We start from the raw sequence: 15,546 nt of genomic DNA, 5'->3' as shown, positions 1-15,546 counted from the left end.
GTTTTATAATCCTAGAAAATCCAAAAGGAGTAGGGGCTCTTAGGGAAGAAACATTACCTTCCATGTTCCTTTGTCTTGTCTCAGACGTACGTTGTTCAGGGATATGTCATGGATTGCCTTCCACCCAGTCAGCCTGTGTTCTGCCATTGTGCATGAATAATTTGCTTGGGTGTATTGGTGCCTGATTTTTCTGACTCATTCATTCTCCTCCTTGGGCAATAAAATGATGCCCTGATGGCCTGGACATCTCTGCTTTTGCTGTGAGATTTTTGTATGGTTCCTATGAAACGACTGCTTCTTCCACCTCCCTTTCAGCCAGCAGCTGCCACAGGGAACTCTGTGGCTCACACAGCAGCAGTCGAAAGATGCTCTCACTGCCCACTTCCTGTAGACAAGGAGGTTTTGGTGGGCTGCTCAGGAACAGTGCCAGCTCTGTGTCTGACTGGTGACTGACTCATGAGAAAAGCAGCCTCATGTCTGAAAGATAAGAGCCAACAAATCGCCTCCAGGTGGTGTTAGTTTGGAGGTGACTGACCATTCATTTCCTCTCTCTGGGAGGAGCCGGTGGGGACGGAATCAGTGAATAAGTGGTCTTGCCTGCATTTTTCTCCGGCTATTAGTGAAGCAGCTGAGCAAATGGTTGGTTCTCTCTGCTGGAGTGGCGAGTTGGACCCCAGTGCCTTCTGGATGCCTTCTGCGGCTGTCAGGGTAGCAGACTTATGTGTCATCCATCCTGTGTCTTCCCTTCATTACTCTTCTCATTCTCTTGCTAGGAGGTTGGCTGTGTGCACCAGGCGAACCCTGCTTGTTCCATTGCTGCCAGGTTTCTCTGTGACCCGGCAAACCTCGTCCCTACTGATTTGGCGTCCTCCAGATCTCTCCGTGACCCAGGCGTTGATCAGAAGCAGTGGTTCTGAACCACTGTCCCTTGGCTGGGCTCGGTGGGTCCGGGCAGGTGGGCCTGCCTCTCCTGCCGTCCTCTTCCCTCTCCCCCCTCCTGCCTCGCTCCCATTTCCTGCAGGAGGACGCTCTGCCATCCTGGAGCCGTCAAGCACAGCTTTGCTTTGGCAGCACCGTCGCGCACACACTGGTGGGAGAGGGGACGTGTTTATCACTTTTCCTGGAGATTATCTGTTTAAGCACTTCTCTGACAGTTACAATAACAAGGGCAGTGTGTTGTGTTTCCCAGCAGAAGGACACTTGCTGTTGAAAGATGTATAGCACTAATTAGAAATACATAACATCCGGCCACATGGCAGCCTTCTCCCGGCCGCTCCATTTCCTGATTTCATACAACTTTGACGACAGTTGGTTTATGTTTTCCATGAATATGTTCTCAGAAAAATGAGAAGGTCTCCCTGTTACATAGGAGCGGGAAGAGTGTTTCTGCTTGAGCAGGTATTTGGCCAGAGGAATAGTGGGAGATGTGGTCACCTGCCCATCTGAGAGCATGTGGGAAGGGGCAGAACCAAGTTCAGACTTCAGGTGACTTTCTTGGTAAGAAATATTTCCATCTGACTTCCTTAGCCAGAACCATCCCCCTACACCCTTGAGCAAGCCTGCTTTTGGAAAGAAGGGAAAAGGCTGTTTCACAATGTTAATGAGTTCCTCAGTTCATGTCAGGCTCCAGCTACCTGACACAAAGCCAGAGGAACCCAGGCAAATACCAAGGCGAACAATGCTTTTTCCTTCCCCACCCCACATCACGTGTTGGCCTGGCCCAGCCCGCTCTAGGGATATATACGGGCATCTGTAAGACCGGGACCAGTTTCCTAACCTTAGAGTGGGCGGACCTGGGAATCTGGATGCTGTTTTACTACCCACTTGCATAAGCGTGGGTACGTCTCAAGGGCTGGCATCTTACAGCTTTTAGTCCACAGAAGCCTAAGTGAAGCACAGAGCATCTCCTGAAGATACCATAGCACTTAATACATTTCTCCCTGGAGGCACTGGGTCTGAGTTGCCATGGTTACTGGGGGTAAACACACCGTTTGCAAGGTCCTAAGACTGCAGGGATCCTGTCTTATTTGTAGCCTTGTTCTTCAGCACAGGGTCGAGGACACTGTAGATGCTCAGTGCCTGTGGTACCACTGAGCCTTGGAGGAGGGCAGGCCTTCCAGAAAGTGCTCTGTACGAAGAGTTGACGGAGACCCAGGCGTTCTGACCCCCAGATAGCTGTGATATCACCACCTGCTTGATCAGAGCAGAACAGCTTACTGATTTGTACCTCCCCATCAGTCAAACCAGAACACAGCAGGGAGTGCTGTCAGGCCCTTCCTGGGGAGATGGAGGGGTGGGGGTGGGTGGGTGAAGGGTTGAGGTGACATAACGATGGCCAAGAGCAGAGCAGTCATGAAGCTACCTTTTAGCTGCTGCCCTGAGAGGTAGTTGAGCCCTTCCAGACACAGCAGAGAGGCTCCAGTTGTCACTTCCCCACCTGGTTCCCAGACCTTATTGCAAGAAGCTTTAAAAAGGAGCCAGCCTGGACTCCCCAGAGGCCTCAGTGTCATTGTTCTTAGCAGTTAGTTCTCCCCCTTGAGCCCTAGCCCTGTGCACTCTGAGAAGGAGTCTAACCTGAGGTTGATGTTCATCATAAAAATAGAAATGGTCTTGGTGAAAGTCATCTCCCTTTGCCCCATCTTATCCTTATCGAGGCTGATGAGCGTGTCTTCTTGTCGTCTTGGGCTTCTGCCAGTCCTTGGAGCTAAGATACCCCCCTCCATCCCTTCTGAGGGCCTTCTATGTGCAGGTGACTTCTGCCTAAGATGCCCAGTTGATGAGGGGACACTAATGTGTACTCAGTGTGTCAACTACCAGGATGTGGCCTCTACTCCTCCTCTCCTAGTTCCCTCTGTTATGGACTTATTCTCCCATTCTGGGATTTGTTGCTAATTAGAGGCAGGCTGCTGGCAATGCTTGGCAGGGGCCTGGGCTGAGCTGGGGTGGTACAGACAGTCCTGTTGCCTATAGTAAGGGTGGAGGAGAGGAGTTGGCAACTTTTCCTTGGGATGGCTTACACATCTTCCCCTTCCCTACTTTCCATCCTCCCTGCGCTTTGTTCTTAGATGCTTGTTTTTTGTCTCTCTAGCACAGGGTTAGGGCCTTACCGGAAGAAGAATGAGACTGGTGATCTATTCTAATCACATGGCTTGTTACCACTTCCTTACTGCCTGCCGCAGTTGACCTGGAAAGTTAGAGGGTGACATTTGGGACCACTGGGCATCTGGAAAGATGGTAGGAAAGCCACTATAGAAGAGTTGCTACACTGATGCTATTCATATGTTGGGACCTTCTGAACAGCAGCCCTTTCCTTCTCACCCCCAGGGCTTTCTGAAGTGGTTTGGGGCTGGCTTTGCATACTCCAGTCATGTTTGCTCCTGTGGCCAAGACGGTTAGGAATAACTGTGGTTGTGTAGCATCTCCTGGAGTAAAGACTTCAATTAGGCCCCACTGGAAAGATGAGTATCAATGAGGGGAGAGGCAGGAGGGCTCCCCCTTGGCTACTGAGGTTAAAATGCAAGCAGGGACAGAGATCAAACATGTGGCTAATTATCCGTTTAACACCTGGAGATTCTGGGAGTTCTCCTGTATTCAGACAGAAGGAATTAACAGATCAGCTGCTGCCAAAGCAAGCGAGCCTGGCCCCCGATTCCGTCTCCTGTGCGTATAGGGTGTCTCCTGCGCTGAGGCTGCAGGCTGGACTGCTGCCTTCTGTTTGTCGCCTGTTTCTCTCAAGTCTGGATGATGTGCCTGTCAGGGAGGGCCACGGACAAGGGGCAGGTACAGGCAGTGGTTTGAAGGTGTGTATGTAGCTCCCGCTAAAGAATAGCCCTGGCTACCACCAAGGTGGCTCCTTTCCCTGACCTGCAGCCAGAGGGAAGTTGGGCAGGCTGAGAGAGTCAGGGGGTAGGGTGCTAGTACTGGAAACCAGATTTATTTCTTAGCCCTAGCGGAGAGAACTTGTGAAAGTTAAAGCTAACACTGATTAAGTGCTTATTATGTGCCATGCACTGTCCTATATAAAGTTAACTCATGCGGTGAAAAGAGGTTATTTGTTTCATGTGTGTTCTCTGAGGAGGAGGAACAGAGAGAAGGTAAGGATGGAACCAAAGCTTGGTGATTCAAGAAGATAACTTTTAAATGTGTATTTTTCTGATCTTAATTGGTGATTGTATTCCCGCTGTGTATACATTAGAGAGACTGAGTTAATTAAATATGACTTCTCGTTGCTGTTGCTTCACATCCTCAGCAGGCAGCTAAAGGCAGAGAGCATGCAGGTGTGGCTCAGGCTGCTCACCTTGGGGTAGCTGATCCTGGGGAAGTGATGTGATACAGAATTTACACAAGTGAGCCTTATAATACCTTATTGAGTGCTTACCCACAGGCCGGTCATCATGGTAAGTGCTTCACGTGCATTACTTTATTTAGCCTTTCGACTACCCTTTGAGAGAGGGAATATTACAACACCAGTCTTAGATGAAGGGCAAGGAGCTCGGTGATACAAGCAAGGACTTGCACCTAGTAAGGTAGGGAAGAGGAGCCCTTGGCCCCCAGGATACTGATGGACTTCCCTTTGCTCCTGCTCAGACTGCTTCTCGGAGGAGTGTCGCTCTGTGATCCAGGAGCAAGCCGCAGCCCTGGGCCTGGCCATGTTTTCTCTCCTGGTGCAGCGCTGCACCGACTTACTGAAGGAATCAGCCAAAGGTAAGCAGATGAGGGGCCCTGACTGGTGGACGTCCCAGCTCCTGGGTCCTGCCCAGACAAGCTCAAAATGCCACACTGCTTTCTCTGCGTCTTCTCCCTCTACTGCAGGCTTCCTTTTGCCCACCTAACTAGTCCCATTTCCTCTATGGCTCTCTTTCCTCCTTGTAGAAAGGAGAGGAGCCCTCTTTCCTCCTCTCTCTCTTTTCACCTTTAATAGTTAGAATTTTCAATGTACCTCTGAACTACTGCATGTTCCTGCAACTTAAAAAAAAAAAAGAAAGAAAAATGAGTTTCCCTTGGTGTTCATAATCCATGTTTTGGTTTTCCCCTCTATCTGTATGTCCCTGTTTGTCAGATACCTGGTGGGGGCTATAACCACTGTGGACCAGCCATCTCGGTAGACTCACTGGACCAGAGCAGGGGTTCTTTTAGCCCTTTGAGCAGTGTCCCCTTATCCGTTAAGGCTGCCCTTAGAATTCCAAGCCTGATTGCTGAGCCGTGTAAGGTAGGTCTGAAGGGCGTACCTTTCTTTCAGCTTCTGGATTAGTTTTGATGAGTGGTGAGGCCCGTCTGTTGTTCCCCTGCCACATCAGCTTTTTTTTTTTTAATTTTTAAATTTAATCTAATTAATTTTTTTATACAGCAGGTTCTTATTAGTTATCCATTTTATACACATCAGTGTATACATGTCAATCCCAATCTCCCAATTCATCCCACCACCACCACCACCCCCACCTCCACTTTCCGCCTTGGTGTCCATATGTTTGTTCTGTACCTCTGTGTGTCTATTTCTGCCCTGCAAACTGGTTCATCTGTACCATTTTTCTAGGTTCCACATATATGCGTTAATACACGATATTTGTTTTTCTCTTTCTGACTTACTTCACTCTGTATGACAGCCTCTACATCCATCCAGGTCTCTACAAATGACCCAATTTCGTTCCTTTTTATGGCTCAGTAATATTCCATTGTATATATGTACCACATCTTCTTTATCCATTCGTCTGTCGATGGGCATTTAGATTGCTTCCATGTCCTGGCTATTGTCAATAGTGCTGCAATGAACACTGGGGTGCATGTGTCTCTTTTTTTTATATGTATAAATTATTTATTTTATTTTTGGCTTTTGGCTGTGTTGCATCTTCGTTGCTGTGCACAGGCTTTCTCTAGTTGCGCTGAGCGGGGGCTACCCTTTGTTGTGGTGCGCCGACTCCTCGTTGTGGCTTCTCTTGTTGCGGAGCATGGGCTCTAGGCGCGCAGGCTTCAGTAGTTGTGGCACGTGGGCTCTAGAGCTCAGGCTCAGTAGTTGTGGTGCACAGGCTTAGTTGCTCCGCAGCATGTGGGATCTTCCCGGGCCGGGGCTCGAACCCGTGTCCCTTGCATTGACAGGCAGATTCTTAACCACTGCACCACCAGGGAAGCCCGCATGTGTCTTTTTGAATTATGGTTTTCTCTGGGAATATGCCCAGTAGTGGGATTGCTGGGTCATATGGTAATTCTATTTTTAGTTCTTTTTTTTTTTTTCTTTTTTTGCGGTACGCGGGCCTCTCACCGCTGCGGCCTCTCCCGTTGCAGAGCACAAGCTCCGGATGCGCAGGCTCAGCGGCCATGGCTCACGGGCCCAGCCGCTCCGCGGCATGTGGGATCTTCCCGGACCGGGGCATGAACCTGCGTCCCCTGCATCGGCAGGCGGACTCTCAACCACCGCGCCACCAGGGAAGCCCTATTTTTAGTTTTTTAAGGAACCTCCATACTGTTCTCCATAGTGGCTGTATCAATTTACATTCCCACCAGCAATGCAAGAGGGTTCCCTTTTCTCCACACTCTCTCCAGCATTTGTTGTTTGTAGATTTTATGATGATGCCCATTCTAACTGGTGTGAGGTGATACCTCATTGTAGTTTTGATTTGCATTTCTGTAATAATTAGTGATGTTGAGCAGCTTTTCATGTGCTTCTTGGCCATCTGTATGTCTTCTTTGGAGAAATGTCTACTTAGGTCTTCTGCCCATTTTTTGATTGGGTTGTTTGTTTTTTTAATATTGAGCTGCATGAGCTGTTTATATATTTTGGAGATTAATCCTTTGTCCGTTGATTCGTTTGCAAATATTTTCTCCCATACTGAGTGTTGTCTTTTTGTCTTGTTTGTAGTTTCCTTTGCTTTGCAAAAGCTTTTAAGTTTCATTAGGTCCCATTTGTTTATTTTTGTTTTTATTTCCATTACTCTAGGAGGTGGATCAAAAAAGATCTTGCTGTGATTTATGTCCAAGAGTGTTCTTCCTGTGTTTTCCTCTAAGAAGAGTTTTATAGTGTCCGGTCTTACATTTAGGTCTCTAATCCATTTTGAGTTTATTTTTGTGTATGGTGTTAGGGAGTGTTCTAATTTCATTCTTTTACATGGAGCTGTCCAGTTTTCCCAGCACCACTTATTGAAGAAACGGTCTTTTCTCCACTGTATATCCTTGTCTCCTTTGTCATAGATTAGTTGACCATAGGTGCTAGTTGACCATAGGTGGGTTTATCTCTGGGCTTTCTATCCTGTTCCATTGATCTATATTTCTGTTTTTGTGCCAGTACCATATTGTCTTGATTACTGTAGCTTTGTAGTATAGTCTGGAGTCAGGCAGTCTGATTCCTCCAGGTCCGTTTTTTTCCCTGAAGACTGCTTTGGCTATTTGGGGTCTTTTGTGTCTCCATACAAATTTTAAGATTTCTTGTTCTAGTTCTGTAAAAAATGCCACTGGTAGTGTGATAGGGATTGCATTGAATCTGTAGATTGCTTTGGGTAGCATAGTCATTTTCACAATATTGATTCTTAAAATCCAAGAACATGGTATATCTCTCCATTTGTTTGTATCATCTTTGATTTCTTTCATCAGTGTCTTATAGTTTTCTGAGTACAGGTCTTTTACCTCCTCAGGTAGGTTTATTCCTAGGTATTTTATTCTTTTTATTGCAATGGTGAATGGGATTGTTTCCTTAATTTCTCTTTCTGATCTTTCATTGTTGGTGTATAGGAATGCAAGAGATTTCTGTGCATTAATTTTATATCCTGCAACCTTACCAAATTCATTGATTAGCTCTAGTAGTTTTCTGGTGGCATCTTTAGGATTTTCTATGTATAGTATCATGTCATCTGCAAACAGTGACAGTTTCACTACTCTTTTCCAATTTGTATTCCTTTTATTTCTTTTTCCTCTCTGATTGCTGTGGCTAGGACTTCCAAAACTATGTTGAATAAGAGTGGTGAGAGTGGACATCCTTGTCTTGTTCCTGATCTTAGAGGAAATGCTTTCAGTTTTTCACCACAGAGGATGATGTTTGCTGTGGGTTTGTCGTATATGGCCTTTATTATGTTGAGGTAGGTTCCCTCTGTGCCCACCTTCTGGAGAGTTTTTATCATAAATGGGTATTGAATTTTGTCAAAAGCTTTTTCTACATCTATTGAGATGACCATATGGTTTTTATTCTTCAATTTGTTAATATGGTGTATCACACTGATTGTTTTGCATATATTGAAGAATCCTTGCATCCCTGAGATAAATCCCACTTGATCATGGTGTATGATCCTTTGAATGTGTTGTTGGATTCTGTTTGCTAGTATTTTGTTGAGGATTTCTGCACCTATATTCATCAGTGATCTGTAATTTCTATTTTTATAGTATCTTTGTCTGGTTTTGGTATCAGGGTGATGGTGGCCTCGTAGAATGAGTTTGGGAGTGTTCCTTGCTCTGCAATTTTTTGGAAGAGTTTGAGAAATATCTGTGTTAGCTCTTCTCTAAATGTTTGATGGAATTCACCTGTGAAGCCATCTAGTCCTGGACTTTTGTTTGTTGGAAGATTTTTAATCACAGTTTCAATTTCATTACTTGTGATTGGTCTGTTCATATTTTCTATTTCTTCCTGGTTCAGTCTTGGAACTTTATACCTTTCTAAGAATTTGTCCATTTCTTCCAGGTTGTCCATTTCACTGGCATAGCATTGCTTGTAGTAGTCTCTTATGATGCTTTGTATTTCTGTGGTGTCTGTTGTAACTTCTCCTTTTTCATTTCTAGTTTTATTGATTTGAGTCCTCTCCCTCTTTTTCTTGATGAGTGTGGCTGAAGGTTTGTCAATTTTGTTTATCTTCTCAAAGTACCAGCTTTTAGTTTTATTGATGTCTGCTATTGTTTTCTTTGTTTCTATTTCATTTATCTCTGTTCTGATCTTTATGATTTCTTTCCTTCTACTAACTTCGGGTTTTGTTTGTTCTTCTTTCTCCAGTTCCTTTAGATGTAAGGTTAGATGGTTCATTTGAGATTTTTCTTGTTTCTTGAGGTAGGCTTGTATTGGTATAAACTTCCCTCTTAGAACTGCTTTTGCTACATCCCATAGGTTTTGGATTGTCATGTTTTTGTTGTAATTTCTCTCTAGGTATTTTTTGATTTCCTCTGATTTTTTCAGTGATCTCTTGGTTATTTAGTAACGTATTGTTTAGCCTCAATGTGTTTGTGTTTTTTATGTTTTTTTCCCTGTAATTGATTTTTAACCTGATAGCATTGTGGTCGGAAAAGATACTTGATACGATTTCAGTTTTCTTAAATTTACCGAGGCTTGATTTATGACCCAAGATGTGATCTATCCTGGAGAATGTTCTGTGTGCACTAGAGAAGAAAGTGTAATCTGCTGTTTTTGGATGGAATGTCCTATAAATATCTATTAAATCTATCTAGTTTATTGTGTCATTTAAAACTTGTGTTCCCTTATTAATTTTCTGTCTAGATGATCTGTCCATTGGTGTAAGTGAGGTGTTAAAGTCTCCCACTATTATTGTGTTAGTGTTGATTTCCTCTTTTATAGCTGTTAGCAGCTGCCTTATGTATTGAGGTGCTCCTATGTTAGGTGCATGTATTTTTATAATTGTTATATCTTCTTCTTGGATTGATCCCTTGATCATTATGTAGTGTCCTTCTTGTCTCTTGTAACATTCTTTATTTTAAAGTCTATTTTATCTGATACGAGTCTTGCTACTTCAGCTTCCTTTTGATTTCCATTTGCACGGAATATCTTTTTCCATCCCCTCACTTCCAGTCTGTACATGTCCCTAGGTGTGAAGTGGGCCTCTTGTAGACAGCATATATATGGGTCTTGTTTTTGTGTCCATTCAGCGAGCCTGTGTCTTTCGGTTGGAGCATTTAATCCATTCACGTTTGAGGTAATTATCAATATGTATGTTCCTATTACCATTTTCTTCATTGTTATGCATTTGTTTTTGTTGGTCCTTTCCTTCTCTTGTGTTTCCCACTTAGAGAAGTTCCTTTAGCATTTGTTGTAGAGCTGGTTTGGTGGTGCTGAATTCTCGTAGCTTTTGCTTGTCTGTAAAGCTTTTGATTTCTCCATTGAATCTGAATGAGATCCTTGCCAGGTAGAGTAATCTTGGTTGTAGGTTCTTCCCTTTCATCACTTTAAGTATATCATGCCACTCCCTTCTGGCTTGTAGAGTTTCTGCTGAGAAATCAGCTGTTAACCTTATGGGAGTTCCCTTGTGTGTTATTTGTCGTTTTTCCCTTGTTGCTTTCAATAATTTTTCTTTGTCTTTATTTTTTGTCAATTTGATTACTATGTGTCTCGGCGTGTTTCTCCTTGGGTTTATCCTGCCTGGTACTCTGCGCTTCCTGGACTTGGGTGGCTATTTCCTTTCCCATGTTAGCGAAGTTTTCGACTATAATCTCTTCAAATATTTTCTTGGGTCCTTTCTCTCCCTCTTCTCCTTCTGGGACCCCTATAATGTGAATGTTGTTGCATTTAATGTTGTCCCAGAGGTCTCTTAGGCTGTCTTCATTTCTTTTCATTCTTTTTTCTTTATTCTGTTCTGCAGCAGTGAATTCCACCATTCTGTCTTCCAGGTCACTTATCCGTTCTTCTGCCTCAGTTATTCTGCTATTGATGCCTTCTGGTGTATTTTTCATTTCAGTTATTGTATTGTTCATCTCTGTTTGTTTGTTCTTTAATTCTTCTAGGTCTTCATTTCTTGCATCTTCTTGATCTTTGCCTCCATTCTTTTTCTGAGGTCCTGGATCATCTTCACTGTCATTATTCTTTTTCTGGAAGGTTGCCTATCTCCACTTCATGTAGTTGTTTTTCTGGGGTTTTATCTTGTTCCTTCATCTGGTACATAGCCCTCTGCCTTTTCATCTTGTCTATCTTTCTGTGAATGTGGTTTTTGTTCCACAGGCTGCAGGATTGTAGTTCTTGCTTCTGCTGTCTGCCCTCTGTTGGATGAGGCTATCTAAGAGGCTTGTGCAAGCTTCCTGATGGGGGGCACTGGTGGTGGGTAGAGCTGTCTGTTGCTCTGGTGGGCAGAGCTCAGTAAAACTTTAATCCGCTTGTCTGCTGATGGGTGGGGCTGGGTTCCCTCCCTGTTGGTTGTTTGGCCTGAGGCTACCCAGCACTGGAGCCTAACGGCTCTTTGGTGGGGCTAATGGCGGACTCTGGGAGGGCTCAACCAAGGAGTACTTCCCAGAAGAACTTCTGCTGCCAGTGTCCTTGTCCCCACGGTGAGCCACCCCCCCCACCCCCGCCTCTGCAGGAGATCCTCCAACACAGGCAGGTAGGTCTGGTTCAGTCTCCTATGGGGTCACTGCTCCTTCCCCTGGGTCCCTATGCACACACTACTTTGTGGGTGCCCTCCAAGAGTGGAGTCTCTGTTTCCCCCAGTTCTGTAGAAGTCCTGCAGTCAAATCCCACTAGCCTTCAAAATCTCATTCTCTAGGAATTCCTTCTCCCGTTGCCAGACCCCCAGGTTGGGAAGCCTGACGTGGGGCTCAGAACCTTCACTCCAGTGGGTGGACTTCTGTGGTATAAGTGTTCTCCAGTTTGTGAGTCACCCGCCCAACCGTTATGGGATTTGATTTTATTGTGATTGTGCCCCTCCTACCATCTCATTTCGGCTTCTCCTTTGTCTTTGGATGTGGGGTATCTTTTTTGGTGAGTTCCAGTGTCTTCCTGTTGATGATTGTTCAGCAGTTAGTTGTGATTCCGGTGCTCTTGCCAGAGGGGGTGAGTGCACGTCCTTCTACCCTGCCGTCTTGAACCCCGCATCAGCTTTTGTGAATGCCTCTAGCCTCCGGGACTGCCCGTTTTTTGGAGGGACGGTAGGGGTAACTATTTGGAAACAATTTCAAATTTATAGAAGAGTTGCAAGAATAATACTAACAGCTCTCTTACATACCCTTCACCCAGATTCCCTAATTGATAACATTTTACCATATTTGCTTTAAGTTCTCTCTCTTTCCACACACACACCTATACCTAATGGTTATTGTTATTTATTTTTAAAATTTATTTATTTAATTTTATTTTTGGCTGTGTTGGATCTTTGTTGCTGTGCGTGGGCTTTGTCTAGTTGTGGCGAACGGGGGCTACTCTTTGTTGTGGTGCACGGGCTTCTTGTTGCAGAGCACGGGCTCTAGGTGTGTGGGCTTTAGTAGTTGCAGCATGCAGGCTCAGTAGTTGTGGCTCACGGGCTCTGGAGGGCTGGCTCAGTAGTTGTGGCACACGGGCTTAGTTGCTCCGCGGCATGTGGGATCTTCCCGGACCAGGGCTCGAACCCGTGTCCCCTGCATTGGCAGGTGGAATCTTAACCACTGTGCCACCAGGGAAGTCCCTGTTATTTTTTTTTTTATGAACCATTTGATTGTAAGTTACGGACATGGTAGCTTTTTCTCCCCAAATACTTGACTGTGTATTTCCTAGCCATGAGGACATTCTCTTATATCACAGTACTCTTATCACAATCAGGAAGCCAGCATTGATACAGTACTATTATTGAATCTACAGGCCTTATTGAGTTTGTACCAGTTGTCCCAAAAAGAATTTGAAGAAAAAAGTTTCTTTCTGGTCTAGGATCCATTCCAAGATCACACTTTGCATTTAGATGTCATGTCTCTTTAGTCTCCTGCAATCTGGAATGGTTTTTCTGTCTTCCTTTGTCCTTCATGGTCTTAACATTTTTGAAGTGTAGAGGAGATTTACTTTGTAGAACGCCCTAAAATTTGGGTTTCTCTGATACATCCTCACCATCAAATTCAGGTCGTACAGTTTGGGCATGAACCCTGGTGCCATCTCAGGACTGTGCTGGAGGGAGGCTAAGAGTGAGTGGGGGCAGGGGCTGGAGGCCAGGGTAGCAGCTACAGCCAGGCCACAGGTGGAGCAGAGACAGCTGTCTGCAGGGCGGACCCGGTGCCCTGGTTCTCTCTCTGTCCTGCTTTGCGGAATCCTCTCAGTTGCTGGCACTTGCTCTTCGCCTCTGGGCCCAGCTCTCCTGTGGACTTGGCCTCCCTTCCCTAAGAGCTTGCTGCCGACCCAGTGCCCCAGGCCTCACTCGGGGGCCGCAGCAGGCCTAGGCCCAGTTCTCACCCTTTGCCTCTGCAGCTCAGCTGTCCTCTCCTGAGGAGGAGGAGGATCAAGATGACATCAAGGTGTCTTCCTTCGTCCCCGACCTGAAGGAACTGCTCCCCAGTGTGAAAGTCTGGTCGGACTGGATGCTCGGCTATCCAGACACCTGGAATCCTCCGCCCACATCCCTGGATCTGCCCTCACAGTGAGTCAGCCTTGCCCACCCGTGTGCCCACAGCCCCCATCCCGCAGCCCGCTTGTGTCTGTCTTCCCTCTTCATTTGAACTTGGGGTTTCCCCTTCCCTGACGCCCTCCTCGTCCTCTGACGTATTGGGTTGTTTCTGCCTGTTCTCCAGCCTGTTGCTCCTCCTCTCAGTCTCTCTTTCTCTCACACCATAGCTTGCTCTGTTTCGTTCCTTCCCCTCGATCTTGCTAATTTTTACTGCGAACCGTTCATACTCACCGTCTCGGCAGCTGCCTGCTGAGTCTGGGTGGGTGTCAGTCAGTGTGTGTGAGAGACTTTGTTTCTTTCTCTCCCTTTCAGTCTATCTCTGTGCATCTCTCAGGCTCTTGCTGCTTCTCGTGCTGTCCTGCGCACTCTGTCTCCTTGCCTTCCTCTCACGACGTTGTAGTATGTGGGGAATGGTGAGGGCATGCACCCCTCTCTCCCACTCACTTCGTCCCTGTCCCCACAGCACATCCCGCCCCCTCTCCCTGTCTCTTTGTGTTGATGTGGGATGTGTTGGTCTGGGGAGTATGTGTGTCTGCTGGGTGTTTCTCTGTAGATCTTTTTGTTTGTCCATATGACATGTGGTAAAATATATATATGTGGCAAAGTTTGCCATCTTAACCATTTTTAAGCATACAGTCAGTGGCATGGTACATTCACGTTGCTGTGCAGCCAGGTAGGGCTATTTCTTGTGTTTGTAGCGATGTGTGAGTTGTAGATCTGCGTGTGCCTGTTTGGGTCTGGTTGTCTATGTGTGTCTGGTTGTTTGTGTCTGAGTGTGAGTGTGAGTGTGAGAGTGTGTGTGTGTGTGTGTGTGTGTGTGTGTGTCCGTCCCCGGCGATTTGTCTATTGAAGGCTCTTTTTTTTTTTTTTTTGCGGTACGCGGGCCTCTCACTGCTGTGGCCTCTCCCGTTGCGGAGCACAGGCTCCAGACGCGCAGGCTCAGCGGCCATGGCTCACGGGCCCAGCCGCTCCGCGGCATGTGGGATCTTCCCAGACCGGGGCACGAACCCGTGTCCCCCTGCATCGGCAGGCGGACTCTCAACCACTGCGCCACCAGGGAAGCCCTATCGAAGGCTCTTTTGATGTGCCTTTCCATGTCTGTCTATGTATGTGGGTCCATGTGCTGTGTCCATATCTGTGTCTGCGTCTCTGTCTATCCTGGTGTGTGGATCTCTTTACAGGGTTCCTGTGTCCCCGTGAGGAATCTCTTTCACTGTGTGTCTGTCTCCATGTCTGTGTGTTCATATATATGTCTATGTCTGATTCTTGGGCCATGTCAGTCCATGTCTGCTTCGGTCCTGTCCATGTCTCTCTGCGTGTGGCTGTGTCCTGTGGGAGTGTTTGTATATGTTCCTGAATGTCTGTGCCCAGGACTGCCTGTGTCCGTGTCCATATTTGTCTGTGAGTATGTCTCTGTGTGTCAGTCTAGGTCTCTCTGTTGGGGCAGGGGATTTCTGTATATGTGGATACAGGGGCTGCCTCGCCTGTGTCTCCCTGCCTGCCTCTGCCTGTCCCTCCTGCCTGTCTCAGCTTGTCTTGGCTTGTCCCTGCCTGCCTCTTTGCTTGACTCTGTTTGTCTCTCTCTGCTGTCTGTGTATCTGTTTCAGGGGTCAGCAAGCTATGGCCCATGAGCTCAGAATGGTTTACATTTTTAAATGGTTGAAAAAATAAAATAAAAAGAGTAAGACTTCATGACTTGTGAAAAGTGTATGGAAGTCCCGTTTCAGTGTCCGTGAAGTTGTGCTGGAACCCAGCCGTGCTTGTTTGCTTACACTTGTCTATGGCTGCTTTCACACTGCAGCCGTGGAGGTGAGTAGTTGTGACAGAGACCGTATGGTCTGCAGAGCCAGAACTATTTACTCTCTATCCCATTATAGAAAATGTTTGCCAGCTCCTCATCTATATCCATGTTCCTATGTGTCTTGTTCTTCTGTACGTTAGGGTCACTGTGTGTGTGTTTGTGTTTGCGTAAGAGTGTCCCAATGTGTGTGCACATAGGTGCCTGTTTCTGGTCAACTCTGTTGACCGTCCATCTCTCTCCCTCCCTCTCTCTTACTCTTTCTCTCTTCCTATCTGTCTCTCCCTTGGTGTCTGTCTCTCTTTCTCTCTGTTTAGCTTTTCCTTCTCCCTTTCTCCCCTCCCTCCATTCCTCCCTCCCCCATCTGCTGTATTGTCTCTGGCAGGTGTAGTGCACTCAGGGTTCCTTCAGGCTCTGTGTTGGGTGTATATATGTGTG

General features: G+C 46.3%; 1 protein-coding gene across 1 annotated transcript in view; it reads left to right on the top strand.

Moving 5' to 3' along the window:
* Positions 1-15,546, top strand: part of SMG6 (SMG6 nonsense mediated mRNA decay factor) — a 234,938-nt gene that overhangs the window by 93,784 nt on the left and 125,608 nt on the right. The window contains exons 11-12 of the mRNA XM_027130542.1: positions 4,588-4,704; positions 13,115-13,283. Coding sequence (XP_026986343.1) covers positions 4,588-4,704; positions 13,115-13,283 — 286 coding nt within the window. The remainder of the gene's footprint in view (positions 1-4,587; positions 4,705-13,114; positions 13,284-15,546) is intronic.

Source organism: Aethalodelphis obliquidens, unplaced genomic scaffold, assembly GCF_003676395.1.
Source record: "Aethalodelphis obliquidens isolate GAN/ISIS:26980383/991018 unplaced genomic scaffold, ASM367639v1 scaffold38, whole genome shotgun sequence".
NCBI lineage: Eukaryota > Metazoa > Chordata > Mammalia > Artiodactyla > Delphinidae > Aethalodelphis > Aethalodelphis obliquidens.
Note: the sequence above shows the minus strand (reverse complement) of the source record. Positions and strands in the feature narration are given on the sequence as shown.